Source organism: Crinia signifera, chromosome 3 (assembly GCF_055691185.1).
Source record: "Crinia signifera chromosome 3, ASM5569118v1, whole genome shotgun sequence".
Lineage (NCBI taxonomy): Eukaryota > Metazoa > Chordata > Amphibia > Anura > Myobatrachidae > Crinia > Crinia signifera.
In genome coordinates, this window is record NC_139219.1 from 321,484,012 (window position 1) to 321,511,283 (window position 27,272).

The 27,272-nt window shown below is 47.5% G+C and overlaps 1 protein-coding gene across 1 annotated transcript; it reads right to left on the minus strand.

Annotated features, from left to right (window-relative positions):
• Nucleotides 1-210: 210 nt before the first annotated feature.
• Nucleotides 211-26,826, minus strand: XKR5 (XK related 5). Its single transcript, XM_083178760.1, has 7 exons — nt 26,665-26,826; nt 23,827-24,010; nt 15,832-16,019; nt 13,962-14,171; nt 13,157-13,326; nt 4,779-4,890; nt 211-3,243 (listed from the first exon to the last, which is right to left on the minus strand). Exons 1-7 carry the CDS (start codon nt 26,717-26,719, stop codon nt 2,084-2,086), a joined length of 2,079 nt encoding a protein of 692 aa, XP_083034886.1. The 5' UTR covers nt 26,720-26,826; the 3' UTR covers nt 211-2,083.
• Between the last annotated feature and the right edge of the window lie 446 nt (nt 26,827-27,272).

A 27,272-nucleotide genomic window follows, 5' to 3' on the forward strand; every position in this document is an offset into this window, starting at 1 on the left:
CGCAGGGCAGGGGGATTGGGAAGAGTGGCGGGCGGGCAGGCGGGGCGAAGTAAGAGGGCATTAATATTGATATTTGGGGGACGGGTCATTTTTTTTTATTTATTAGGGAGGCCAATCCCGGGATTGAGAATTTTTCAATCCTGAATCTCGGGATTGAAAAAATGCCCCGGGATTGGCCTCCCTAATCCCGAAGTAAAGGCAGCAATACAGTCAAGGCACGCTCTGGTTTATTGTTAGATACACACAAACAGAGTTATAACACTTCCATATTATCTGCTAAGGAACCTTAATTTATACTTGTCCAGATAATAATCCCACATGTATAATAAATGTGCAGGAAAGCATTGCATTACAGAGCTTTACTATGTACCGAGTCATTCATGAGAACTTATGTAATAATATGTTCATGACCATTTCCAACTTCATTTTAATATAAATACAGGCAGAAGTAAGGTCAACGAAAGCACTTCATTAGTAACACCAAGCAGATCCCAAATCAGAGTCCTGAGTCTGTTCCGCCTGGACCAAGACTCTACCAGCATATTGCAAAATACATTGCTAGGAGAGGAGGGGTGACGGCGCCTCATCCTGGATAACCAGAAGTGATGTCAGAGGAAGCCGTGACTTAGGGGGGTTATTCAGACGTTGTCGCACGGCTGCTGGTTTACAAAGGTAGGAATGTTGGGAACACAACAGTATCAGAAATGTCCGACCGTCACATTTTCATAAGACAATATTATTAAATATTTTATATAAAAAGTAGTGTGCAGAAAGGCTTCATAAAATATCTGTATGCTACAAAATATATTAGATCTACAGTAACAGGTCCCGTAAGCTAAACACCAGGTAGATTGCCATTCATACCTTTGGTCCAGTATATTATAAATACCAAGTCTCAACCACAAAGATTATTTGGGTTATTATTAGGTTCTCACATAACCATGAACTTTTATTATTGTGTATATGGGTTTTACGGCATTTAGAAGCCAAACTAGACGCCAAGAAAAACGAAAGGGCCCCCAAACCCAAAAGGGCCCCATCAGCACATGCTGGAGTAACTTAGGGGGTTTGCTAGCAGTGATGTCTGCATTAACGTATAGGATGCCTGCAGCCGCGGGAGCAACAAACCCCCCCCCCCCCAATAGCATAGCATGCTCTTCTGCAGGAGATTACAGAAGCTACTGGTTCCAGTCTATGTATAGATCAAATGACTTATTACTATCATGCCAATGGCAGAGAGATGATGCATGTAAAACACAACCGTTCGTCCACCAGGGACTAATATCATTGGCCATCCATCCACCAGGGACTAATACCATTGGCCAGTTGCGCTGCTTCCAGTGACCCAATAGGCTGACGATCAGGTAATACCGCTTATAAAACTACCTTACGGCGCAGGCAGCAGCTACAAATTTATTTCCCTTATATATAGGTTTCTGTCCTACAGGAACAAAGCTTGCGGCTTATAGGGCAGTGCATCAGCTAAAATAAATATACCCGTCAGGTCATGACCTTAGGGTGTAGAAATTTGTCATCCCTTGGTAAAATATAATACTACATAAAACATACGTATTACAGTTAAATGCAAGATTAATACTATATAATTATTATATATGAGGAATCTCCCCGGAAATGTTTGACGATTTGCAGCAGCGACTGGGTATAAGTTTCATGCCAATTCGTACATCATTATACGAACACTGACGGCACTCGCAGGACATCTCCTCCGTGATTTGCAGAGAAGGAACGCTGTAGGCGTGGCTGAGCATGAAAGTCACTGGGATACCCGTTTCATATAACAATCCGGACCCACCCTCTGTTACAATGGAAATGTACGGACCGTTAGAGACGCACCTTTAAGCTTTACACTAACATTTGGTAACTTAAGTGACAGCCACGTCTGCTATGAGCCATGCGCTGTCCACACCATCAGAACAAGTCACTTTCTCCAATCCTGATGGACAGGTCAATATCGGAGACAGCATATTATTATGTAATACTAAACTCTTCAGCCAATCCCATTGGAAGTTGGGTTTTATATTGCAACCAAGAAGCTCTTCTGACTTTGAGAAATTAGTCATGACTAGGTTGTCTCAGTCGCCTGATCAAGCCTTCTTCTGGCTTTGGTCTCCTGCCGTAGTCCTAGATCTACACGTGCGGCTTGTGGTATGGGGGTGGACGTGAAACATGGTTTCTCCTCCTTGATGAGCCTTCCAGTCACAGATGGAGGGAGAGCCCCGGCAGTTAGTAAGTGGTAACGGCTTTTCCCTGAAGGTTCCTCAGCGCCCAGGATTTCCGTCTCATCAGTGGACACATCCGATTCCTCGCACAGGCTGGCCCCTTCCTCGGCAATGCTCCTCTGGAAGTTGCTGTTGGCTGCCAGGCTTAGAATAGGACTGACGCACATGACTGGTAGCTCCTTGGCCTCAACAGCCTTGTTCTCAGGTTTTTCCTTTAAGGGACTGTCCACTGATGCTTTTAACTCAGTCTCTGGCACCGCCACTAAGCAGTCTACATCCTTCTCCGAGAGTGCCATCCCATCAGTGTGTGCGCTGAAGTACAATGTGGCACTGCCCAGCATCCCATTGCTTGGGGATCTAGCTGTTGCCACCTCAGATACCTTGGCAAAGCAACAAGTCCGGCCATCTGCAGCCAATACATTCCCCACATCCTTCCCAGATCCACCTTCCCCAGCTGAAGAGTTTCCCAGAGTCACGTATGTAGACGATTCCTGTGGTCCATGCTTGTGACCTGGGTCACTATCCTCTTGCATTTGACCCAAAAACCACGGCTCCGACTTTAAATAGATACCATTAGGGTGCACAAATTTATTTTGGCCAGATACTACATTTGTCTTCATCAGAGGCTGCTGAGCATTCAGAGCGCACCCAAAGTCAAAGGGGTCTCTGGGGCCACCGTCACCAAACGCTGCGTTTATTTTTGACTGGTTTCCGGTCTTCATGGCTAGTTTCAAAAGCAGCAGGTGATGGTGATTTGTGGCCACCTTCATCCAGGCAAGGTCTTGGCTTTCAGTTACGGTTTCCTGCTCTCCTGTCTTTGGATCGAGGTCTTGTCTTCTAAATAAGTCATCCACCTCTTTGTTAGACATTTGATGCCACCACCGGGAGGAGAATGAAGACTCCTCCCCCTGGTTATGGGCCGCTCCAAATGTCTTTAAGCTCTGGGTGATTTCTGTCGATTTGGGGTGCAGCAGAGTATAGTAAATAATTAAAGCGGCAAAGCCTATAAATCAGGGAGAAAAAAAAACAAAACATGTTACTTACAACAGATCGAGCGAATACACACAGGACAAGGGGTAGTGTTCCATAAGCCGCCTATAGCAAAGAATTACCTCAGTTCTACCTTCTTGTACATCGGGGGATTAGGAAAAAAATAAATTGCCCCTGGTGGGGGTATTCTGTTGAGTTATAGAGCTTGCAGCAAGTGAGGGAAGGACGGGCTTGTTTATTCTTTAATGGACTTATAGACACAGTGGTGAGGAGGAGGGATACATAGGCTACCCTGGAAGGTTGGATGCCGCCAGTCAAAAGACCATGGCATTCTGACATGGAGAATCTAGTCAGGGTCTCTAAGTGTCCTAACCCTTTCTACTAGTGTCTAAACCTAATCCACACCCTAACCCCCCCACCCACTAGTACCAAAACCTTACACACACACACACACACCCCCCCTTCCCTGAAGCTATCCCGCCCCCAGCATAAATTACTTATCGGCATCCTAATTGATGTTGGGATTCTGGCGCTAGTCTCCCAGCAGTAGTCAGTATGGCGGCGTCTGTATACTGAACGCGGATAACTTGAGCGCAGGAGGATAATACCACAGGGGTGGTGGTACAGTAGAGATCTATGAATGCTAGGGAGGGGGCTCCATAGACACCCATATTGGTATTTAGGTCACTAAAACAGACATTTTTTGACAAAATAAAAAATTGCTAAAAATAAAATATATATCTGAGGTCTCCATAAAAAAATATCCAGTTGCGTAAGTAAGGATTCATTCAATAAGTGCCCATACACAGGTCCAATTTCATCCAATATATTGTGTGAAATCGTCCCACAATTGGAGGTGTGCGACATCAGATTGTAGTGTTCCCGTGTGCATCGGATTGGATCCTAGAGATCTAATGTGCAGCAAATAAGACAATCGGAATTGGACACATCACGGGTCTTTTTTAGCATCCACAATGCATTGCATCAGATTTCCATTGAACTCCCCCGGCAGTTCTTTAACATGCATGTAATAAGTCGGAAGGAGCCCTCCCGGGGCAGTTCAATGGAAAACAGGTCCAACTTGTGTCTCCGACCAGTATATACAGTTAACTTTGCTTATTTTGGGGGTTAGCATTACTTATTTATTCATGGGATAAGACAACAAATAAAATCAGGTTCATCTAATACACCAAAAACGCACCAACCTCCCATATAACAGTATAGCTCGGAGCCTACCTACCTGTAAAAGAAACTATGGAATCCTATAATAAGGCCATTTGGTTAGAGTCACTTTGATATGTATGTACTATTTAACCTTTAAATGTTTCTTTATGGTGTCCAACATGCTTTAAATCCAGCACGCTTGTTTTATTGTTTTTGCAAGCAATTTAAATGCTACAACATGGAAAATGACCAGTAACATTAAATAAAGCCTGCGGTTGTGTTACACAATGAGTTCCATTGAAATAAGGCTTCAAACTTAGTTACGCTTTTAACAAGGCATAAAAAACGACAAGTGATCTTTATTAGGCATGACTAATCGCTCACCAATAAGAGATCCTGACATGACAGCAGCTGATAGCTTAACGTTGCTCCACACTGCCTCCTGCAGGAAGTCTGTGGACAGCAGCAGCAGAACGCAGTTTTCCAGTAACATGATCTAGCGGAGGTATGGAAGGGAGGATACGGTATTCAATACAATTTACACAGCTTTATGTTACACATCGTCTCAAATGTTAATAGGTTTCGTTCTCATACAGAACCTAATACCCCAATGGGAGCCCAAGGCTAGATACTACTCCGGGCCCCTTAATCCCCTCCATTCATAAACATAAAAGGCGTACCATTATATGGTTCTACTATACAGACTTAGCATGGATTCTTACATCCTAATACTGCCCCATCAGCTCATTCCTACCGTGTTTCCCCGATAATTAGACCTCCCCCGAAAATAAGACCTACCCCAGATTTTGGACATGTGTCCAAAATAAGACCTCCCCCGAAAATAAGGCAGATTAAATTTTCAATGCACTGGGTTCCAAACAATAAATTCTAGCCCCCGCTAACCTCGGGTGACTTCCGCTCACCGCTGAGGTATTTAGAGACCACAGGCTTCTACAGAAGCCGCTTCTGCTCCCGGTCCCAGGGATGCATTGCGGGAGGAGGCGTGACGTCGACGCGCACATCACGCGGCTGCAGCAGAGCACGGAGCGCTGGCGTTGCTAAGACTGAGAGAGAAAGGAGTTGTGTTTAAAGGAGGCTGTTATGGTACGTTCCCTCTATTTAATGGAGGACTGGGGGCATGTTTACAAGGAGCACTGGGGCATGTTTTAAAGGAGGATTTGGCCATGTTTAAAAGGAGGACAGAGGCATGTTTAAAATAAGACCTCCCCTGAAAATAAGGCCTATGGTGTTTTTTGTTGGTTGAAAAAAAATAAGACAGTGTCTTATTATCGGGGAAACACGGTATATGATCATCTTGCCTGTGGGCTAAAAGCAGGGACTCCACTGTGTTGAACGCATGTCAGTTGTGCAGACGGATTGCAGCACGGACGGTGTAATGGGTACGATTCCCACCATGGCCCTAACTGTGTAGAGTTTGTATATTCTCCCCGTGCCTCAGGGTACTCTGATTGTCTCCCACAAACCAAAAAAATACTGGTAGGTTAATTGGCTCCCGACAAAACGAACCCTAGTGTGAATGTGTGTGTACATGTGGTAGGGACTATAAAGGGATTTTTGTAAGAACTTACCGTTCGAATCCCTTTCTCTGATATGGTCCTGGTGACACAGCTTCACATTGGGATGTAGGAGGGTCCGCAGGAGCCAGGCACCTATCCTAAAGCTTTTGGAGGGTAGGCTCCTCCCCTACTGCATCCCAGATTCCTCAGTTCAATCTTTCAAAGCCACTGGAATACATTAACTCAGTACAAACACCTGCACATATTATATGCACAATTTTAAATTTAACTTTTCAACCAATTATAACATGAAACATCATGAACACTGGCATACTTACTGAGCGTAAGGGAGGGATCGCTGTGTCACCAGGACCATATCAGAGAAAGGGATTCGAACGGTAAGTTCTTACAAAAATCCCTTTTTCTCTTTCAATGGTCCTGGTGACACAGCTTCACATTGGGACGTTCCAGAGCCGGTCCTTTTGGGTGGGTACGCTCAGGTCTGCAGTTTTCATCACTGCTTGCCCGAATGATGCGTCCACCGACGCGAACTCATGGAACCTATCGAATTTGGCAAAAGTATGAACAGAAGACCAAGTGGCAGCCCTGCAAACCTGCTCAGCTGTTGCCCCATGCCGAACCGCCCAAGAGGTGGCAACCGACCTGGTGGTATGCGCATTAATCCTGGCCGGTACAGGCCTACCAACTTTAGTATATGCAAACGCAATAACAGAGCGCAACCACCTAGCAATGGTCTGCTTAGAAGCAGGCCAACTAAGTTTGTGTATGTCATACAAACCAGTAAAGTATCAGTCTTTCTGACACTCTTAACTCTGTCCACATAAACGCGCAAGACGCGCACAACATCCAAATTCCTCAATTTGTCCCTTTTCCTAACAACCCTCTGGGGGTTGAAACACAGGCAGAACAATCTCCTGATTTAGATGAAAAGCAGAGACTACTTTTGGTAAAAATCTAGGGGTACTGTCCGAAAGGCAGCCCTATCATCATGACATATAAGGGAGGAAGACTTGAAGAACAAAGCAATCAACTCCGATATTTTTTTTTTTTTTTTCTGACGCCACCGCCAACAAAAATACCAGCTTCCCTGAAAGGAAACTAAGGTCAACCGACCTTAACGGCTCAAAAGGCGCCTCTTTAAGGTACTCCAGAGCCAGAGATAATTCCCCTGGCGCTACTGGTTGGTTGTAGGGAGGTTTCAATAGATAAACCCCCTGCAGGAAGGTCTGTACTTCTGGTTCTAACGCAATCCTTCTTTGGAAAGAAAAATTGACACGGTCGAGATATGTACTCTGAGTGACTGAAGGCCTAACCCAGAGGAAAGGCCCTCCTGTAAAAAACTCCAACAATTTAGCCATTTTAAATCTCGATGTGCGTGACCTCTGTCTTACACACCACCAAATATAGGTCTTCCAGGCCCCAAAATAATTTACATAAGACACTGACTTTCTGGCTTTCCTCATTGCATTAACCACCGCCTCTGAGAATCCTATATTCCTCAAAATGGCGTTTTCAACAGCCAGACCGTCAAAATTAATCGAGCTGAATCCAGCTGGTTGAACGGTCCTTGTTTTAGAAGGTCTGACCTCAGAGGTAGACGCCACGAGTCCACAGAGAATCTCTGAAGCCTCGAGTACCAGGATCTCCCTGGCCAATCTGGGGCCACTAAAATTACTGGAATTGTCTGGGCCTGTATTGTTTTCAACTCTCTTGCCAGCATTGGAACTGGCGTTAAATCATAAAGAAGATTCCCCTCCCAGGGGATAGTCATGGCATCCACTGCTTCTGCCAGTGGATCCCACGTCCTGTCATACAACCTGGGTACCTGATGGATGAACCTGTATGCCTTCAGGTCCCTATCCGGGGTTTCCCCCTTATTGTAATCTAGTGGAATACTTGTGGATTCAGCCTCCATTTTCCTTCCATCAGTTTCTCCCTGCTCAGGAAGTCGGCCTCTATATTCTCCACTCCTGGTATGAAGATTGCTGATAATGCTAGAACATTCTGTTCCGCCCACAAGAAGATTCGGGACACCTCCCACATGGCCAGATTGCTGTGTGTGCCTCCCTGGTGATTCAGATACGCCACAGCTGTGACGTTGTCGGTCTGAATGCCTAAAAGGGAGCTCTTGTAATCTTTTCTCCCGCCAGAGAAAACCTCTTCCACACAGCCCTCAGTTCCAAGATGTTGATCAGTAAGGCAGACTGTAAAGTATCAGTCTTTCTGCTCTAAAGTCCACAAGCCCTGCAGACGCAGGTCCACGACTACTGCCCCTCAGCCTCTGAGACTGACGTCGGTAGTGACTACCACCCAGCTCCAGGACTGCAGGGACCGACTCCCCCGAAGGGAATCCACCTCCATCCACCATTTTAGGAAGGATCGAGTTTCTGAAAACAACACCATTTGTTCTGACCTCATGGTCTGAGTGTTCCCTGTCCACTGGGACACTCTAGAGTGGAACCTGGCGAACTGTAACGTCTCGAAAGACGCCATCATCTTCCCCAGCAGTTTGAGGCACCTCCATACTGCTGTGCTCTGAGACCCTAGGATCTCCTGTACCAAGGCAGCCAGATCCCTGGCCTATGCCTCTGGTAGAAACACCCAATGCAACTGGGTATCCAGACCAATCCCCAAGAATTGGAGTCTCTGTGACGGCACTGATTGAGATTTTTGTAAATTTAAAAGCCAGCCGTGAATCTGCAAAACCTGATGGTTTCTGCCAAGTGACTCTTCACTTGTCTGCTGACTCCGCTTTAAACCGCAGGTCGTCCAAAAATGGAATAACCATGATTTCCGTCAGTCGAAGCACATCCGCCATTTCTGACATTATTTGGTGAATACCCTTGACGCTGTGGCCAGACCAAAAGGCAACGCCTGTAATTACAGGAGAAGGTCTCCTATTGCACACCCCAATAGTGCCTGATGTTCCGGGTGGATAGGAACCTGCAAGTATGCGTCCTGGACCTTCATGGACGCTAAAAATTCTCCCTGGTCCCGGCTTAGCAGCACAGACCGTAGAGACTCTATTTTGAAATGGTCTACCCACAAATGGCTATTAATGCCTTTAAGTTTAGGATCAGCTGAAAGACCCGTCTGGTTTGGGCACCAAAAACAGAGTGAAATAAAAGCCTTTTTTTTTTTTCCCTCCGCTCTGGGGACCGGGCCTACCACACCCTTCTCTAAAAGAGAATGAGCCGCTCCCAAGAGAGCTGTACGGAGCCGAGCCTCCTTTGGTAGTGGTGTAGGAATGAACCTTCTCGGTGGAAGAACTTTGAAGGGAATCTTTTAACCCTGGGTTATATTTCTAACCCAAGCGTTCCGGTCTAACAGTGCCCCTGCGTCTCTGAACAGTGACAGACGTCCCCCCTCCTTAAACACCGCCGGGCAAAACCCCTGGCAGTATGCGGAGGATTTTTCCTCTCCTATGGTTTCTTATAAAAAGAACCAAATTTTGACTTTGGGGCCTTGCCCCTGGAGGACTGAGACTATCCCTTAAAAGACTGTCCTCAAAAGGACGCACCTCCTCTAGGGGAGGGCCGAAAGGATGGCCTGAAAGCAGAAAACCTTGATGTCTGCTTTGGCTGCAGGGGTAGGCAGGAAAGTGCTTTTTTTTTTTTCCACCTGTGGCCTGCTTATTAATCTCTTCCAGTTGTAAACCAATAACAGCTTTCCTTTAAAAGCAAATGCCTCTAAGCCTTTTTAGACTTGTTATCTGTCTTCCAAGCTATAAGCCAGAGCACTCTCCTGGCATTCCAAACACTGAGGAAACTCTGGCAGCCATTTTGAGAGCTTCCTGCTCAGCCTGAATCACCTTTCTGCAGCAGCATTAGACTTCTCTGCATAGTAACAACACACACAAAACAGTATGTCAACTAGAGCACAGGTCACTGACCCACCAATCCTGGCCTTAGAGACCCAGACTGAAGCCAATCAGAGGACTTGCTTGCTTGAAGGCTTGCACTGGTAGCACAGTGGCTTTTGACAAGTATACCACAGAAGCCTCTACCACTGGAACATTTTCCCAGAGGTCTGCATGATCCTCAGGCATGGGATACAGGCTTAACCATCTATTTTGGCATCTAAAGCCTTTTGTCAGGGGTTTTCCAATAAATCTTGTAAACCCTTGTCTGCAGAGAGATATCATTTCCCTCACGCTGTCTCTTAAAAAACAACCTTAGCAGGAGTTTTTTTTTTTTTTACTTCACAGACAAATTCAATGTCTGTTTACAGCAGTAATCAAATCCTCCACCCCTGAGGGTGAGGACTCTTCAGAAACATCACCCTGAACCCAGGGTATGTCTGTGTACTCTCCCTCCTCATCAGCAGCTAATAATGGCACTGAATAAGACCTTTTAGGGGTCCCCCCAGAATAACCATAAAGCTTGTCAAACAAGTAATTTAAACCTGCTGATTCCCATAGCAGTATCCTGCATGACTTGTATAAGTCAGGATCTGTCTGGGTCCGAGGCAAAGAGCTGGCCGGACTGCTGAGAGAATGGCCCTGGTCTAGGGAAATTACCAGCCATCACTCTGCCTGTCCAGTAATGCACCAAAGCATTTTCAGACCTGTCTCAGGGACTCAGCCCTCGCAAGGTCCGATGCACTACCCTCTGGGGTTCACTCCCCATGGGTTTCACAGCAGCGCATAAAATACAAAAGCCCCCCTTAGGGACAAATTTCAGTGTACAACCACTGCAAGCGCTCAATGCATTAAAGGCTCCCTCCCCCAAAACCACAGACTGTTGCTCAGACATGATGTTCTCAATAACACAGTCACAGCATTAAATGTACATACATTATATACAGTGTACTCAGCCACTTAGCTTTCTGTAGTCTTCAGAATGGGGAAAGCGAAGCCCAGGAAATCCAATCACTCTGTCAGGATCAGTAAGCCAGCTCAGCTCCGCTGCAAGCGTTCTGAATGGCGCCAAAAACAGAGTGAGGGAAGGGACCAAGTCCCTGCTGCTGCGGGGTCTGTGACTTTTGGCGCCAACTACCCCCAGACAGCCGCTCCCATTGTAGGATCTCCTCGTTCCAGTATCTCCCCCTCAGCTGGGGACCACTCGGAACATGCCTGTAACAACACTGCTGTCCTCTCAGTATAGGAGCTCAGTGTGTAAGCTCCGCAGAAAATGGCCGCCGCCATCACGGAGCGCCTGTCCCCCATGATCCCCACCTAGCGTGAAGCCGGTTTCAGAGCGCTCCGGAGCCCAGGCAGCTTCTTAAAAGAAGCTGTAAGCGCTGCACAGGGAGGCCAGACAGCGTCTCCCTCGTGCACAGTGAGCTGACAGGACTCGTTTCTGTCAGCTCCTGCTGCGCTAGCAGTGCGAGGATTCACTAATGAGAATCCTCACACTGTGCCTACCTAGCTAGTGTAGAAGTTAATAAAATAATAAAAACCCTAACTAACTCTACTCCTTCGGCTGCTCCAGCAGCCCTTTAGAATAGCACCCACTCCAGTGGGCACCTAACACGAACTGAGGAATCTGGGATGCAGTAGGGGAGGAGCCTACCCTCCAAAAGCTTTAGGATAGGTGCCTGGCTCCTGCGGACCCTCCTACATCCCAATGTGAAGCTGTGTCACCAGGACCATTGAAAGAGAAATAGTGTTCATTCTAGCACCCGCTATCTTTTAAAATCCATGCAGTTCCTCTTCCCTGCCTGGGGTGTCGCTGTCTGCTGTGGTGAACACTACTATAGATTGTAAGCTCCACTGGGGCAGGGACTGATATGGCCAAATACTGTATGTAAGTCGCTGCGGATATGTGTGCGCTATATAAATAACTTGTAATACAGAACATGCCGCCAATTATTGTGCTGGAGCCAGGCGTGTCTTATACGTCCACTAGCAATAGAATTGCAGTTTAATTTGTTCATCTGTGTTCCCAAGATCACACAATATAACACATACTGGTTACATTTTAAATAACAAAAACATTAAGTAGTGGGTTAACCGGTACAGCGAATGTAATTATGTTGTAAATCGGTTTACGCATAAATCACACAAACAAAAATAATATAGTAAATCACAAACAGCATCGGGGTCTGCTCCCAATTAGCAATAATTCTATAACAAGACGCAGACGGTCAGACCGTAAGCACCATCTCACCCTCATCGTCAGTCATACAGGGATCGCACAATGACAGAGGAGCGCGAGCAGGAAGTCCCATAGCAGCATACAGAAAAACCCCAAACTATTGTGGGCGGACAGTATTTAGGAATAGACAATCTGCATCTCCTTATAGACCGCATTCCCTGCATGTAATCTAGAACAGGCCTTAATAGATCACTGTATTTGCTGTGCTGTAAATCTGAGTCGTTATATTTTGTGTTCTGCACTTACATTCTCTGACATTATATTGGAATGTCGCAGCGGAGCCCAGCTCGCTGTTTGTGTGTCACATGTATTACAGGTTGTAGATGTAGGTTATTAAATGGTTTATTAACCAATCATGCAATCCGTTACCTCGAGCCCACTGACCTGTAGCTCTGTTTAATTGATAAACCTGTTTAGCGGCCGCTAAAAACCTGGGAGCTGCTCAGTCTAAAAGGGCAAACCCAAGTCCAGTGTCCATGGGCACTGCCGTCTCTATGCCACTACATAGGGAGAGCCGGCGCTAGGAGATGATCTCATCCCCAAGCAGCCACCCTGGTCACATGTGCAATAAGGCGGGTCCAACCGCCACTCTGATTGGGGTCTCAGCTGGGGCGCACCAGAGTTGGACTTGTATACAAAATCCTGGTTATGACCTGACATCAGTTTAAAGTACAACTGTTAGGGTAGAAGCGGTTTGTGCAGATGTCATTTATTTATTATTATTCATCGAACAGAACCTGTGTAATCCATCAGCATCCCATTTAAAGGACTTTTATGAATGTCTTATTTAAGTGAAAATGATAACGCACCCAACATGCTGTATGCATCATGGAGCTTTATCGTCCCCTAGTGGATGGATGGGGAAATGTCAATAGATGAGGAGCACCGTGTCAGCTGGAGGGGGTTGTCATACCAGAACATTAATGGTACAAATGAGCTTGTTGCTTCTCTCAGCAAGATATTACATGATTGGTTGCTTCTGGTGAACTCAGCTAAGCTGGCCAATCATCAAACAGTACGAAGGGGGAGGTGCTGACAACTGTGCACGGAGACACATTTGCCTGGGATTGTCTAGAAAGCATAAACCAAGCAGAACAACATCAGAGGGTAAAAATTGAGCCCTTACCACATAAAAGATGGCAACGCGATACCGCGAGGGCCCGTCCCGGACATTAATGAAGCAGAAGACGTAGACCGCTCCGAGGAGGATATTAAACAGTCTCCAGTAGCAAGGTCTGGTGATAACATCAGTCTGCTGAGCCACCAGCCAGAAGGACATCACCAGCCAATGAGCACCTGCGGAGAGATGAGGACTATGGTTAGGGTCCCAGGTGCGGACAGTATGTACACTTTATTCTATGGGCCATGCAAGACCTAAAATACCCTAACCCTCACGTATATACCCATTGTATGACAATTCAAAACCAGAAACCAGGTTTTGTTATGGTCAGGTTAAGGCAATGAGATTTACTTTTAGAATTACACATACACACAAACAGCCCTTTTTTGTATTTATGAAGTCAGTTTTGGGTATAGATTTTAACTTCTGCAGCATTTTTCAGACTATATGAAACCCCTGCTGTTCAACCTGTAGCAAGAGCCAACATTTACACAGCAGGTTAGTAAATAGGGTGGGCCACTATGGATAATGGCAATTATCTGAAACCGAGAGACCCAGAGCGCTGCTGCTCACAATGAGAGACGCACTAGGCCAATCGCAGAGGTTGGAAGGACTAGCCCAGCACACAAGGGAGAACAGGAGGGGGCGTGTGTTTCTGGGAGTGGGGACCGTTATATAAAACCAATAACTGCAGTTATATAATGTCCTTACACAAACAAATACACAGCCGCTTGTTATCAATAAGTAACGCGTCAGCCGTTTATCGCCGGAATGCCCAGAACACGCACACACAGGCTTCATACATCCTCACCTCCAACAGCAAATACCCAGGCGTGATAGACTCTGCTAAACACCACCAAGGCCATCACTCGTGTCCCGATCATCCCAATCCTCCATAGGAGCTGGCAGAGCACCGATGCCCATGGCAAGCACAGGTGCCCGGGTCGGAGGAGACACAGGAAGCGACTGAAGGAGACGAGCCCCCAGGATACGGACAGCAGACACAGCAATGCACTGCAGGCTGGAGGGAGAACACAATGCAAATCGTTAGAGTGCAGGGAGAGCCAGCAGTGAGGACAAATCCATTCTGTGTTCCGGTGCAGACTCCTGACTGCGATAAAACAGGCCCCTTATAAATGCAGGGAGTAACCGTGTAACAGCAGCCAATGGAGAACAATTGTTGTACTAAACATTTAGAATAAATAACTACAACATGAAAACAGTGTTCCCGCAAGGACGTCGGCAGGGTGCCAAGGGGGCATGGCTGGGCCGGCGGATGTGGTCCCATCAGCTTCATTCTTGGTGGGCATGCCCAGCACTTGCGAAGGTGTAGTTTAGAGGAATGTAGCATTCTTACAGACACAACGGAAAATTTAGTGACTCATACCTCCGTGATGTCACACGTGCTGAGTGAATAGATTCCCATAAACATAGATGCCCATAAAATGATCCTCACACTTACTGGGGGTTACTCGGTTTCTCTTACTACCCCGGCCAATAGCCAAGGAATGAAAGGACCAATCATAACCCACAATCACTACCCTGAACTACCCTACCTAGTATCCGCTGAAACCAGGAAAGGATTTTATGTTGGTTTTGGCTGAGACTTCGTACATTAAGCTAAACGTCGGATTTTACTTTTGGTGTTCTGACTCATCGCCATATTCCTTGTCTGTCCTCTCTGCTGTTGGCTTTACCAGATACATACAGATAGTGGTGGATGCTCAAATTAGTTCAGTAAAACTTTTTAGACCCAATTTAGGGTAACAGTGGTGTGGGGTGTGGTGCCCCTGGACTGGTTGGGCTGGGTGGCTTTAGTGCGGCATGCCCTTACATTCTATTAACACTTTTCCCTCACTAACACTATCTCTCTCTTATTTTAATTACATTTCATTTATCTCTCTCTTTATATATAGCTTCGGCTTCCTATCACTAATTATTAACACTTAGTATCTCACTGGCGTGCCGCACTGGGCCTCCTAGCTTATGATAGTTTTTGGGGTGCCACACCCTGCACCTAGATATAGCGCTAGGGACCCCCAATATACAGAGAAGCCTTGACACGGCTTGGGGGCATATCATACACCTGCGCAGGTATATGTAACCAATATCTCTGAATTCTATTATCATGTAGGGTTCTAGATTGGTTGCTAAAACTATTCAGTGTGCTGGGGAACCAATGTCTTGTTACTTACTAGGCTTTGCCAGATAGGCAGAGACATTGTCATAGCCCCGCCCCTATGAGCTTCCCATTGGCAGGAAGAGTATGTAGATTGGGTGGAGCAGGAACAAAACAAAGGCCAGCACTTGGCAGCATAGATGAGTAGTTCTGGAGTCTAACCAATCACCAGGCAGCACTCTAGCTTAGCGTGTGGTAGGCGTCAGATTGTAGCCTTCAGATGAAGTTCTCCTTTATGGAACTTTGTAGTGTACTCTTCTAGCAAAACCCTTGCAGTTCCTTTCTGCTGCCTGGGGTGTCCCTCTCAGTTTTGTATCTCAACACCGAGATACAGACCAGTCTGTGCTAAAAGCGTCACAGCAGAAAGTGACACCACAGGCAGAAAAGAGGAACTGCAATGGTTTTGAGAGGTGCAGGGTGATAGAGTGAACTCTATCTGTGCAGATATTGGCTCTTTAAATCAGGCGGCATTGGATGTACCCGCAGCTTCCAGTCACCTAACCTGCATAGATGTCAGCATGGTCCGCGGTCAGGTAAATGTACGCCTGCAGTAGTAGGTGAGGGAGGGCCTGTAGAAGGGTCTCCATAAGCCGGAGAAGTGACAGGTCCCCCTGCTTCATCACCAGCTTCCGAGCCTCGCATTCTCCCTGGTCTCTTCCCCGTGCAGCAGGCCGGAGACAGTCCACATACCTGTCAGGGAAACCACATCATTGGCATTAGCGCATTTCTTTCGTACAATGCTGACATAGAACACAATGGGAAACCAGAGGATTCCCATCCAACCCAAACACCGGCCTGTCACAGACTGCCCATTCCTGACCCGATTACCACCCTTCTAAATATGTGTCTGCACTCTAGAGAACTTACCGGCTACCAAGGCAGCTGTAGCATTAACAGGCTGACCAATGCTACCCCAAATATCAGTCCGCTGCGATATCAGTGGAGGGGTAGTCAGGGCCCTGCGAAACAGGCATTGGCTTTGGTGCTACCCATGGCCATACCCAGCTCTTCCTCTAATTACTGTTCATTCTAGCACCTGTCGCAACCCGTGCAGTTCCTCTTTACTCTTGCTCTGCGGCTTCTAGCACACTGGTCTGTATCTCAGTGCTGGAATTCAGACCATAGTGTGCTACAAGCACCAAAGCAGAGCGACACTCCAGCGAGAAAAGAGGAACTGCAAGTCTTAATAGGTTTCATAAAAGAGCTACAAAGACCTGAATTCATTGGACCCATACACACTGCATGCAAATCACGGCATAAGCCGTGTAGAATGTACATCACCCATAATCACCAGCTACCGGAAAACCATACATGTGCCAAGATTTCTCAGATGATGTAGATTAAGAAAAAAATTCAATGGAGATTTGGGGTCTGAATCAGTTGTCTTTACACATGGCTACCGCTAGGGGGCTCAAAACAGAGCAATTCAATTGTTCTAGACGCCAGGTAGCAGCAGGGAAGACGTTTCTTCTCACAGCCTACTGAGCTGTGTACACAAATGTGCCCTAAGTCGGCACTCTGGCCGTCCAGACGGGACTAGCGGGAAGTAGACTTTAGATGGGTTTAGCCATTATGCATAGGTAGAATAAAAACTGCTAGAGCATCTATGCTTTCCCAATAGGATGAGGAAAATCAGCCCCTTGGATGGTTATATAAGATAGCAACCAAGAGCCACAGTTACATTCTGAGGGTAACCCAAAAGGTCACTAATGTTATACCAGTGATTAATGTAAATTGGGTAATTCTATGCTGGCTTCTTCTCTATCCTTGTGCTGCATTACTCAGTTACACATTAATACAAAAGGGTGGTGCAGACCGTGAATATAATCTTGACCCTTGATTTGAAAAAGCCGCTCCACGAGCGGCGAAACACGTGCTCTGAGGAGTCCGTCCTTAACGCTACCCAGCCACCTGCATTCCCACCAGCACAAGTGACTAGTGTGTGTGTGTGTGGGGAAATCACATTGTATGATTTTTAAAAATTTATTTGTATAGTTTTGCGGAAAATAAATATTTGGACAATCAAAAAGTTAAACTCAATACTTTGTACTATAACCTCAGTCGGCAATTTCAGAGATCAAAATGTTTCCTGTAGTTCTTAAACAGGTTTGTGCACACTGTAGCAGGTATTTTGGCCCCCTCTTCCATCCAGATCTTCTCTATATCTGTCATGTTTTGGGGCGGTCGCCGGGCAACATGGACTTTCAACTCCCTCCGCATATTTTCTATTGGGTTGAGGTCTGAAGACTGGCTAGGCCACTTAGTTGCCCGGGCAGTGTTGGACATGACCAGGTCCCCCCATGTAGTTCTGGGCTGATTCCTCACCATTCTCAAGATCACTGATACCCCACAAGGTGAGATCTTGCATGGAGCCCCAGGTCAAGGGATATTGTCAGTGATCTTGTATTTCTTCCATTTATTAAAAGTTGCGCCAACAGTTGATCGCTTCTCACCAAGCTGCTGCATATTGTAGAGTAGTAGTATTCTAGAGGTGGTGCACACCTGGACACCACTGGCGAGCACCTATTCCACATAAGTGGTATGCCCGGAAATTTTCCAGGACATCCCGCTGCGGCAGCGCAGCTGAGCCCGGAAAATTTCCGGGCATACCACCCAAGGGGTTAATTCAGGTAAGGAGTGGACGATAGAAGAGCTTCTTAAAGAAGTAGTAACAGGCCTGTGAGCCAGAAATATTGCTGGTTGGTAGGTGGCAGAATATATATTTTTTCCCCACAAGAGTATACAAATAATTGTTTAAAAATCATACAAATGTGATTTCCTGTTCTCCCCCTCCCCCCCTCCTCCCATTCTGTCTCTCACAGTTGAAGTGTGCCTATGATGGAAATGACAGACCTCTCATGTTTTTAAGTGGGTAACGTGCACAATAGGTGGCTGTCCAAACACTTTTTGGCCCCACTGTATAGATTGTTTATCGAGAAGTAACACCAGCGAGAGGTCACACCAGCGAGAGGTCACACCAGTATGGGTTGTAATCTGAACGTGACACAAATTATGAGAGAAATTTACTAAGATGGGAGTTGAATGTCACATAGGTTGTTGCCATGGTCAACCAATTAGAATCTACTTAATTATTTAGCACATTCTAGATAATAGAAAATAGTATCTGATTGGTTGCCCATAGCAACATCCCATCTGAAATACAACGTCCATCTAATACCCCTTTTAGACATACTACCCGGGATTTTGGCCAGGTTTACCCGGGATTTTCAACCCAGGTCACTCCCAGGATTTTAGTAACAGACCCCCTTTCACACTACACCTCAAATCCGGGAAATACCCGGGTATACCACTTTCACACATAAGCCAGGCTTTTCAAGCATTTCAGTGTTTCATCATTAAAATGGGACACGCCCCAGCAGCAAAAAAAAGCAACATCACATGTTTAAAACTGAAAAACCCGGGTAAACCCATTCAGACATAAGCCGGGTATTATACCCGGGAGTTAAATACCGGGAAAAACCCTGGTCAATTGCAGGTGCTCAGTATCCGGGAGTGAAATCCCGGGTATACCCTTTCAGACATACACTAGTCCCGGGTTTGGGCGCGTTCATGTGAAAAAACCCGGGATTTTCGCGTATGTCTGAAAGGGGTATTAGTAACATCTCCCCCTATTTTTCTGCCAGGAACTATATAATATAAGGAGGATATTCTGAAGGTCCCCTATAATTATTATCATTTATGTCACACAACTGTATTTCTTGGTGCTGCACCCACTCCTTGGAATGCTCGCGCTTGCACAAGGGGGGGGGGGATTCAATCTTGGGTCACGGCTGTCGAGCTGGCTCGACAGCTGTGACCCTGTCCCGTTCTCAGTCTGCTCGACCTAGAATTTGCAGACGGGATTCAATGTCCCATCTGTCTGCAGCAGGATGAGAAGGGGGCGTGGCTGCGAGCTGCGGCCGGGAGCTCGTCACTTCCCGGCCGTTCTCGGAAAAACGAGCCTGACTGCTTAAGTCGGGCTCGTTTTGCCCAGATCCCCTGCTCAATGCTGTCAGGGAAGACAGCATTGAATAGGGCCCCGCAGCCATCTCCCCTGTCGGGAGATTGGTGCGGGAGATTGACTGCCCACCTAAGACTCTCCTCCATTCTACAAACCTACAAGCGTTCCCTGAAAAAACTCACCTCTTCAGGCAGGCTTATCAAATTACAGAAACAGCCACTGAACCTTCAGATATCATTCCTATATAATCACATCCCCACTGTACAGTCCACACATATCCACTCGCTTTCTTTTTTCACATTTTCCATCCACCTGACCCCTGGCCAAACTGCTGGGTCACCGTATCATACAGCACACCAGGAACCTTTGCATTCTGGTGGAATTAATGCAATAAAGAATACAGTATCTATCCTTGTTTATCAATGCCTATTTCCCTATAGATTGTAAGCTTGCGAGCAGGGCCCTCATACCTTTGACTGTCTGTAAATACCGTTTGTTGTATCACTGTCTCCTATTGTAAAGCACAACAGAATATGCTGCGCTATATAAAAAAAACTTAATAAATAAAATAAATATGCTGGTTTAACGACTTCCTTTGATATGTTACATAAGGACAGAAGTAGTTTTACGCTTGGTTGTGCACATGTGATTTCTCTTCCTGTTCATACAATGTTTGGTGCATAGGTCAGTGGTCATCACCTGCTAATATTATCCTGTCAAGGGAAACAGAACAACAATATAATATAATATAAGTGTGTGATTGGGGAAACCGTACTATACAATAGTCAGTGGCCAGCATATAACGTACAGCAGTACAAGGCGTGTATAGATGGAATGGGATCATTCGTCAGACTGCATTTAGGTCTACAGTCATTAGGTCGACCCCACTAGGTCGACTGGCAGGAAGGTCGACCTGACTTAAGGTCGACATGGGCCAAGGTCGACATGACTCAAGGTCGAATTTGCATAAAGGTCGACATGAGGAAGGTCGACTGGTCATAAGGTCGACATGGGTTTTTCACTGTTTTTTTATCCGAATGTCGACACAGTCGACATGGACACAGTTGGCAATGAGAATCGGACCCTCGCATCGCTCGCTTCGCTCGTAATGCTTCGGGCACGGTGCCTCGCTGCGCTCGGCACACTATTTTATTCTCCCACCACGCCCTAGTGGATGGTAGGGCATGAAATACCGCCTGTCGGCACATGTCGGCTCAAAAAACAGTGAAAAACCCATGGGTTTTTCACTGTTTTTTGAGCCGACATGTGCCGACAGGCGGTATTTCATGCCCTACCATCCACTAGGACGTGGTGGGAGAATAAAATAGTGTGCCGAGCGCAGCGAGGCACCGTGCCCGAAGCATTGCGAGCGATGCGAGGGTCCGATTCTCATTGCCAACTGTGTCCATGTCGACTGTGTCGACATTCGGATCAAAAAACAGTGAAAAACCCATGTCGACCTTATGACCAGTCGACCTTCCTCATGTCGACCTTTATGCAAATTCGACCTTAAGTCATGTCGACCTTGGCCCATGTCGACCTTAAGTCAGGTCGACCTTCCTGCCAGTCGACCTAGTGGGGTCGACCTAATGACTGTAGACCTAAATGCAGTCTGACGAATGACCACATCCCGTATAGATAGGGTCCAACATATATTGTACAGCAATGCCAGACACACATAGGCAGCATCCTACATTTACCTACAGCAGTGCTGAAAGAGCAGCTGGAAACATAATTAGAATATTGGGAAGGAGATGGTGCCCGTCAGACCCATCCCATTTCCTGCAACGGACAACCAGCCTCCTTAACAACAGACTTCCATTTAACCTCTTGTATAACAGACCTGCAGGTCATACAGAATACAAGCCAATATCTGTGCGGGCTGAAGATCGGGTGGGAGAGCCGGGTTTTTCCACTCTCCCTGCTATGTAGGACTGATGCCCTTTCCAGATGTGCGCCCAAAAGATTGGCTGGAATAGCCAGGAGGTCAGATTCCTGCTGCACGGAGCACATTCCATGCACAGAATGGGGGCTTCAGCTCAATGCTGCTACTGTGGGTCTGTTACTACAGTGTATCTGGAAGCTGTGTGGCCAGTCAGGGAGCCGGATCCAGTGCAGCTTCCCACACATACCATGGCTAATGCACTTTATTGCATTATGCACTTGTAATAGAAATACGCACTTATATGTAATGTAATATAGGACACATATTACTGACACAGGAGTACAGAACAGAACACCGACCACTATCCACTGTCTCTCACATCGGTTGTGGGCAATAGGTGATCAGGGGACTGGAACATGTCACAGTGTACAGCAAAGAAAAACCTTCAGTTACATTTCATTACATGTCACTAGTAGTTTAGATCCATCATTTAGAACAGTGATTTTCAACCACTGTGCCGTGGCACACTAGTGTGCCTTGAGCTGTTCTCAAGTGTGCCCCCAGATCTAGAGATGCCCAAACCAGTTTACAGCCACCATCAGTTTTACTGTTATTTACTGGCCTCTTCTTTTAATGTAAAGGGCTAATGTATTTTATTTGTGTTACCTGTGGGGACCAGTGTGATTGGTTTTTATATAGGGCCAATAGGTTTTTTTTTCCTGTAGGGCCAATATATTTTGCCCTGTGGGGATTTCATGGTGTGCCTTGGCAATTTTAAAATCTTATTTAGTGTGCCGCAAGGTAAAAAGGTTAAAAATCACTGATTTAGAATGTTAGCTAGTGCGGCCCCCATACAGCCTCACCCCGTATCTTTCTTCATCCCCTGTCTCTCCAGCTCTTCATCCCACCCCATGTGTGCCTCCAGCCTCCACCCATGTCTCCTTGCCCCTTTTCTCCAGGCTCCCCCCCTCCCTGCCCATTTCAGCATCTCCTCACTCATGCCTCTCTCCTGTCTCTCCAGCCTTATGCCCCTCCCCGAAGTGTTCTCCAGCCCCATCCACCTGTCTCTCCACCCTCAAACTCCCTGCCCCTGTGATCTCCACCCTCAAACCCATGTATCTCGAGCATGTCTTTCCAGCTTTAAGCCTCCACCCCATGGCTCGCAAGCCTTATACTGTCCCTCATGTCTATGTACTTAGGTTCCCCAGTCTCTCTCCTGCCTCATGCGAGTCTCCAGCTCAGTTCTACTGTGCGCACAAGTTGGATAAGTCATGAGCTTATTGGGAGACTGCACAGGGACACTATCACCAAGGTTAATCAGACTGAAGAGACCGCTGACAGCACCACCCTACAGGGGCCAGCAGATGTCCTTGCTGGCAAAAGACGTTTAAGCTGGAAATACACTATGGATATATTCGCAGATCTCGTGAGCCGTCTCCCGATTCATCGTATGATGAACGGCTTGGTCGCACCACCTTCTTTGATGAGCTACACGTGGGTTCACTTATGTAATAACATACTGGGTCATCATACAGATGGAGCGAGCTCCGTCTTTGCAGGTGCTGGCAAAAGAATTGCATGCGTTTTATATTGTAGCAGACCATGGTTACCCAGCTTTAGGAGGGTATTCAATGTCAGGGGTACGGCTGTCGAGCAAGCTCGACAGCCGTGCCCCTGTCCCGTTCTGCTTTGCTCGACTGGAGCTCGGCGGCCGGGATTCAATGTTCCGGCCGCCGAGCAAGGGGCGTGGCCGCGAGTTCAGGGTGGAAATAGACGAGCTCCGGCCGGGAGCTCGCCTATTTCCGGCTTTTCTCGGCAGAACGAGCCCGACAGCTTGTGATGTCGGGCTCGTTCTGCGGAGAAACCCTGTTCAATGCTGTCGGGGAAGACAGCATGGAATAGGGCCCCGCAGCCATCTCCCCCGTGGGGAGATGGCTGTGGGAGCACGACAGTGATTGAATACCCCCCTTAGTCTACCACCTTAGGGGTCAAGATACAGAAACTTCAATAGGGCAATCTTGTACATAAACTGACGTTTGTCCGAGGGGAAAATATTTTGCCCAGCGATCACCAATCTCTGCCCAACAGCCCACGCAGTAGCAGAACCATGGAGAAAGGGGTGCCAGATGGGGTCCCGACAGGCATTCACCCGACAGGCATTCACGCGACGTTGGGATCCCGACTGTCAAAACACCGACAGCCACCCACTATTTTACCTCGTGGGGGTCCACGACCCCATAGAGGGAGAACAGAATGCGTGGCTTAGTTGCGCTCACCATGCTGTCTGGGTCCGGCCAGTCTGGATCCCGACGTTGGGATAATGACTGTCAGGATCCCGACTGTTGGACCCCTATACCACACCCGGTGAAAGGAGGCCTCCAAGCGGACAGCACTGAAGGCCTTACCAGCCTCCACTACCCCCTTCCTGCTGTGCCGACTGGATCATATAAAGCCTTAAACTGCTCTGCTGTATGTGGAAGAAGGGCGGCCATGCTTGATACCCAAAGGTATATATGCCAGTGGGTTCTGATGTCTTCTCTTTTTTACCTTCAATCAGTGTAATACAGAGAGATTGAATAAGCATACAGCATTAACATTCTTCCCAAGACATAGTAGACTGGTCTTTAATATAAGGTGTAAAGTGTTCTTACCGCTTCAGGATCCCGAGTTGCAACAGGTGCACCAGTGTTAGAGTGAAGCATTGTGGGTGACCATCAGTCCGGTACCAGACAAAACTGAGAGCTTGGATCAAGGTACCAGGGAGGAGAAGTCCGAGAGTCCATCCGGCCCAGAGATACTGCGCAGACAGGAAGTAGTGTGTGATCACAGCGCACTCTGCCGACAGAACACAACAACGCATCAGAAATGTGCACATATACAAAGCTGCTATTATCTCGCGAGTGCGTATCATCAAAGCACCGGACTCACTTTATGGCGGATGGAATTCACACAAAAGTGCTCACTGCCCCATAGGGTAGTAAGCAAATTCAGGCTAAAATCAGCCTGTAAAGGGTGCAAAATCAGACGCCACTGCCAGTGTTTAAACGCCATCAGAACAGCACCTTGCACCCTTAGCAAATAATATGATGAACAGCGATCAAGGCTGAAATCGCCCCGTGTGTACAGGTTTTAGTGGTGTCCATGCTTCAGCACAGGTGACTTATTCAGTACTTCAGTTTTGATATAAGCACCTGTGCTAAAGGATGGATGTCACTAAAGGGGTGTGGATCCTTAGGTCACCAGCATGTTGTTCAACAGGAGTCTAGGTCAACAGTCAAAAAGTTGACTTAGGGTTTTTCAAATTTTATTGTCCCGAATGTCGACACAGGTAGCACCGTGCTCGCCATGCTTCGGGCACAATGCCTCGCTACGATTGGCACACTATTTAATTCTCCCGCCACACCCTAGTGCAGGGGTGGCCAACCGGTCAGAGGTAAAGAGCTGAAAAATATCGGTAGTCAAGCTAAAGAGCCGACATCATGCGCGCGCCGAGGGCGCATGCGCAAAAAAAGGGGCATAGTCTATTTTGACCCCTTGGGTGAATGTGATACATATGCCCTCAATAGTGCCAGATAAACATATGCCCCCCACGGTGCCAGGTATGCCCCCCACAATGCCAGGTATGCCCCTACGGTGCCAGAAAGCCACAAATTTCCCAGCAGCACTCACCGTTGTTGCTGCTGCTGCTGCCGGGCAGGGAGAGGACAGTCTGGTGTCCCCCTGCAGTCCTCCTGTCATGTCACCGATGGGAGGAGAGCACAGCACAGCGCGCGTCTCCTTCCCCCTCACTTCCCTGTCACTGGGCCGTCCACCAATTAAAGCTCGCTGGCCGGCTCCTGATTGACTGCTGGCCCGCGAGCTCTTATTGGCGGACGGCCCAGTCACAAGGATGCACAGTAAGGGGTAGGAGAGATGCGCGCTCTCCTCCCCTCAGAAGGAGAAGGGATTCAGGGAACCGGCAGCAGGGGGGACTGGGACTGGCGGTGGGCAGCACTGGGAGCAGGAGCCGCACTTTACAAGGGGGAGAGCCGCATGAGGCTCAAGAGCCACGGGTTGGCCACCACTGCCCTAGTGAATGGTAGGGCATGAAATACCGCCTGTCGGCACAAAAAAATGTGAAAAACCCCATGTCGACCTTCCTACATGCTGGTGACCCAATGACCATATCCCCACTAAAGATGCCCATACGCGGTGTGTTGTAGGCTTGCAGTGTGCGCTCTTGCTCACATCACAAACTACATAAATGTGCAGCACGTACACTTCTGACCGCACGCTGTTGTAGTGCATCACATGCATTTAGGACCAGATCCGATCTAGTACAAATTAGTACTTCAAATGTCGCATCCTATCCGATTGCACTAGTGGGTCCTCAAACTGTGGCCCTCCAGATGTTGTGAAACTACAAATCCCAGCATGCCTTGCCACAGTTTTGCTATAAGGGAGTGTTAACACTGTGGCAAGGCATGCTGGGATTTGTAGTTTCACAACATCTGGAGGGCCGCAGTTTGAGGACCCATGCGACTAGTGTATGGGCACCGTTATAGCTTCAGGTCTCAAATGTATATCTTCCATCAGACACAATGTAAGGATAGCTTAAAGCAACAACGCTGATAAGATTTGCTGTTTACACTACAATTATAGCATCCAGCTGGGGGTCAGGTACTATATATGTGTGTTTACCATCTATGGAAAGGAGGGTTAGTAAATGAACGTCATTAAAGCTTCTTTGCTAAGGAGTTTCAGAGACCCGTCTTGAAAGACAGAATATCACAGGTGTCAGCTCAGCCGCAGACGTGCCAGGTCCTTTAATCCAGCTAACCTTTCTGATGATTGGCAGGTGTCAACACCAATCATCCATGCATTATGCGTGTCTCTGACGTCACAACTGGGCAGACATTAAAAGGTCTCTGCCAGCAGCACTGAGAGAATGGGTTCCATTCACACTACTGTGTGGAGTTTGTATATTCTCCATGTGCTTGCATGGGTTTCCTCCAACAGCCCAAAAATATACTGGTAGGTTAATGTTCTCACAATAAAATGAACCCGATCATGAATTGTGTGGAAATATAGATTGTAAGCTCCACTGGGACGGATGTGAATGTTCTGTATGAAAGCGCTGCGGAATATGTGTGCGCTATAATGGTAAGAATTAATATAGTGTATAGGGCAGTATCTCCATCACACACATATAGTATCCCCCCACCCCACCCCGTATCCCATCACACACACATAGTATCCCCCACCCTACACAGTGTCCCATCACACACACATAGTATCCCCCCACCCCACACACAGTATCCCCCACCCAGTATCACCCCCCCACACATAGTATCCCCCACCCTACACAGCGTCCCATCACATACACATAGTATCCCCCATCCCCCCCACCACATAGTATCCCCCCACATACATATAATCCCATCACACACACAGTTACTGCTGCTGACACAGCGGGTGAGGGGAAAGCGGGTTACGGAGGCCGGACTCACCCGCCACCCGCTCCGCCACGTACAGCAGGAGAGACCCGGCCACCACAGCCCTCATCCCGCCGCCGCCCGGCTCTCCGCTCCGTCCGGATCCGTATTTACCGCCTTCCCGCCCAGAGCGCCGGTTACTGGCTGGACACTCCCCCAACACCACAGCCACGCCCACACGCCGGCCACAGCACCGCCCATACTCTTCCTATAACTCCTCCCACACACCGACTATAACCCCGCCCTCACACCGTCCAGACCATGCCTCTCACTGCGGACCCGTGTGTATAATAATCCCGGCAGTGCGTGTGCTCTGTCCCCGCTCACGGTACAGAGGGATCGGGGCATTGGGCCTGTACGTAATTACATGCCGGGACAGAGCCGTCTCCCCAGCAGCAGCTCCGTATCAGGCCATTTCCAACTACCGGCAGGCCAGGGAGTGGGACAGGTTGGTCATCGATTATCGATGGTTTAAAATCTTCGATGACTGTGACCAATGTTTTTTTTTTTTTTAAATGATCGATGATTCCCTTACAATACCATCGATGGTTTCTGCCCCTTCGCCATTTAATATTTGCGGTACGCATGACCATCCTTGGCACAAAAAAGGTTCCCCACCCCTG